Below are 2,610 nucleotides of genomic sequence, written 5' to 3'. Positions count from 1 at the left end.
GGGGGCAAGTAGAGAGCACTGATAATTGATAACTCACCCTCTCAAAGAGTAAAGGTGAGCAGACAGTTTCAGCCTTGCTTACTTGTCTCTTTTCCTTTTGGTTCTAGGGTCTGTTGGGATGGTATATGGTGAAGAGCGGGTTGGAAGAGAAGCCCGATTCCCATGACATCCCTCGGGTCAGTCAGTACCGCCTCGCTGCCCACCTGGGATCAGCCCTTGTCCTGTACTGCGCCAGCCTGTGGACCTCGCTCTCACTGCTGCTTCCCCCGCACAAGGTAAGTCATTCTGTATTGTCACCACGTCCGCACAGATGCTGACAGGGTCAGAGAGATTCTGGCTCTAATGGGAGGTTATGCTTCAAAATGCACACATTCCCTTAGTAACATCTACCAGCTTACCAGAAACAAGAGATAACCAAAGTTTAGAGGAACCTTGAACTTTGCGACTGCAGAGTAAAACGTGCAGTGATTCTTTTGAGCTGGAGCAACTCACTCAAAGGAGAATTAGCATAGAAGCCAAATACCTTGCAGCATTGCCTGTTGGGAATTGTGAAAACACGAATGTAGGGAAAGTGGGAAGGAGTACCCACAGGAAGAGCTATCCCACCCCCGCTGCTTCTGACTCCGGAGCGGGGGCGGATGGCATGGTGAGCAGGGCCGGACGAGAGCGGTTGTGGCCGTGTGGTGGTGTCCAGGGGCCTGGCTGGCTGGCTGTTCTTCAGATGGGGAACCTACCATCTGTCAAGCCGAACAATACAGTAAGCCTTAGTGATCACGCCTGGAAGTATTTTCTCTATGCCGACTAAGAGTGTTTCTTGTTTTAAAAATTAGTATTATGTTAGGTATTGAAGTCATGATTGACCTGGAGAACCTATTCATGGAGTAAAGTTTGAGATGATAACAGGACTTTTTAGTAGAATCATCCAATAAGTACTCGGAGCCAGTGGCTGGATCCCAGGAAGAACAGGAGATGTTGACGGCAGGCATCCCCACGGGGAAGTCAGATGGAGTTGAAACATTGGTATATAGCAGACAGGGTACATCTGAATACTTCCTGTTCTCCTGACTTTCTAAGCTGAACTTCTAAAATGACTTGCCTATGTCTGTCTATAGCTGTACAACCTGACAACCCATTCTTTTTTACAATTCTTGCATCTGGCTTCCCCACCCAACCATCTTACATACATACCCACACATTCACCTACATACTTACACTTATACCCACATACCCCATAATGCTCTGTAATGAACTGTACTCTTAGAGGTTACTAATGACTTATTAATTATCAATTAACTGTATTTCCCTTTTAAAATCTTACTTAGGAATGCCTTTCTAGCTGTAGGGTGGGGATCTGTCTGGTTCATGAATCTCTTAATAAAGCCAACTAGACCTCCAAAAAAAAAAAGTATTTATATTCCACTAATTACAGAAAGCATTTGAGATGATAGTCAAACATATAGCTGGATTGTGCTGTCCAACATGGTAGCTGAGTAGCTCCATGTGGCTATTTAAATTTTAATTAATTAAAATTAAATAAAATTAACTTTATTTAAATAACCTTGCTATTAAACTTTAAATAAAATAAACTTTTTGTTCAATTTTCAGTTGCTCTAGCCTTGTTTCACACCCTCATTAGCCACATATTGGGCAGCACAGCCAATAGAACATTCTGTCATCACAGAAGTTCTGTTTGACAGCACTGATGTATTGTCCTACGAAATCTTAGTAATGATACCTAACTCTTCATGTACTAGATTGTAAACCATATGAGGGCAGAATTCTGACTTAATTCGTTTGTATCTTTATGGTTACCGGTTTATAAAGTTGTTAATAAATATTTATTGATTCACTGATTCATATCAGAAGTTGGCTATAGTAAAAACAAAAACAAATTTTGACTTTACCAAAAACACTAAATGCAAGACTCTTCTCCACTATAGGCATTTTCTGTGATTTTGATTCTGCTATATTTGCTAAGCATGAAATATCACACACAAGATGAGAATCCAGTCCTGTATCTTAAGCCTCATCATGTTAGCCATGGTGAAGAATTTTCTCCCTGAAAATCATTCAGTTATTAAAGAGATACGTATTGAGTACCTACATGCCAAGCCCTGGGCTAGGAATACTATAAGCAAGATAGATAGCAGTTCCTACCTTTACAAAACGTACAAGATAGCAGAGAAAACAGACAGTGAATGTATAAATTTAAAATATGATGCATGTCACAACAGAGTATCTGCTGGGCGTACCTAGCCTAGTCTAAAAGTCAGAATGGTCTGACCTCATTGTCACTTGGGTTTGGCCTTGGAGATCTTTGCTGCCTCTTGTAGTTCCTGCAGTAGAGTTAATCTGAGTTATTTTCTTTTCTATTTAGTTGCCTGAAACCCGTCAACTCCTACGGTTGAGACGATTTGCTCATGGGACAGCAGGCTTGGTGTTCCTTACAGCTCTCTCAGGTAGGACTGGTCTCATCAAAGATGGCCTGTTTTCATTCCACTCTCAGGTGGGGTCGCTTTCTCCCTAGATCTTCACATTTCCCTTTCACATCTTCACCCTGTTTTCTGTTCCTTCCTCCCTCCTAAAAATCCTGCTTTCCAGACAGTTGAA

General features: G+C 41.9%; 1 protein-coding gene across 1 annotated transcript in view; it reads left to right on the top strand.

The window, feature by feature from the left end:
• COX15 (cytochrome c oxidase assembly factor COX15) overlaps positions 1–2,610 on the top strand; it is a 25,343-nt gene that overhangs the window by 6,289 nt on the left and 16,444 nt on the right. The window contains exons 5-6 of the mRNA XM_019636428.1: positions 108–275; positions 2,378–2,459. Of these exons, the coding sequence (XP_019491973.1) occupies positions 108–275; positions 2,378–2,459 (250 nt within the window). The remainder of the gene's footprint in view (positions 1–107; positions 276–2,377; positions 2,460–2,610) is intronic.

Source organism: Hipposideros armiger, unplaced genomic scaffold (genome assembly GCF_001890085.2).
Source record: "Hipposideros armiger isolate ML-2016 unplaced genomic scaffold, ASM189008v1 scaffold_28, whole genome shotgun sequence".
Taxonomy (NCBI): domain Eukaryota; kingdom Metazoa; phylum Chordata; class Mammalia; order Chiroptera; family Hipposideridae; genus Hipposideros; species Hipposideros armiger.
This window is presented reverse-complemented; position numbering and strand designations above follow the sequence as displayed.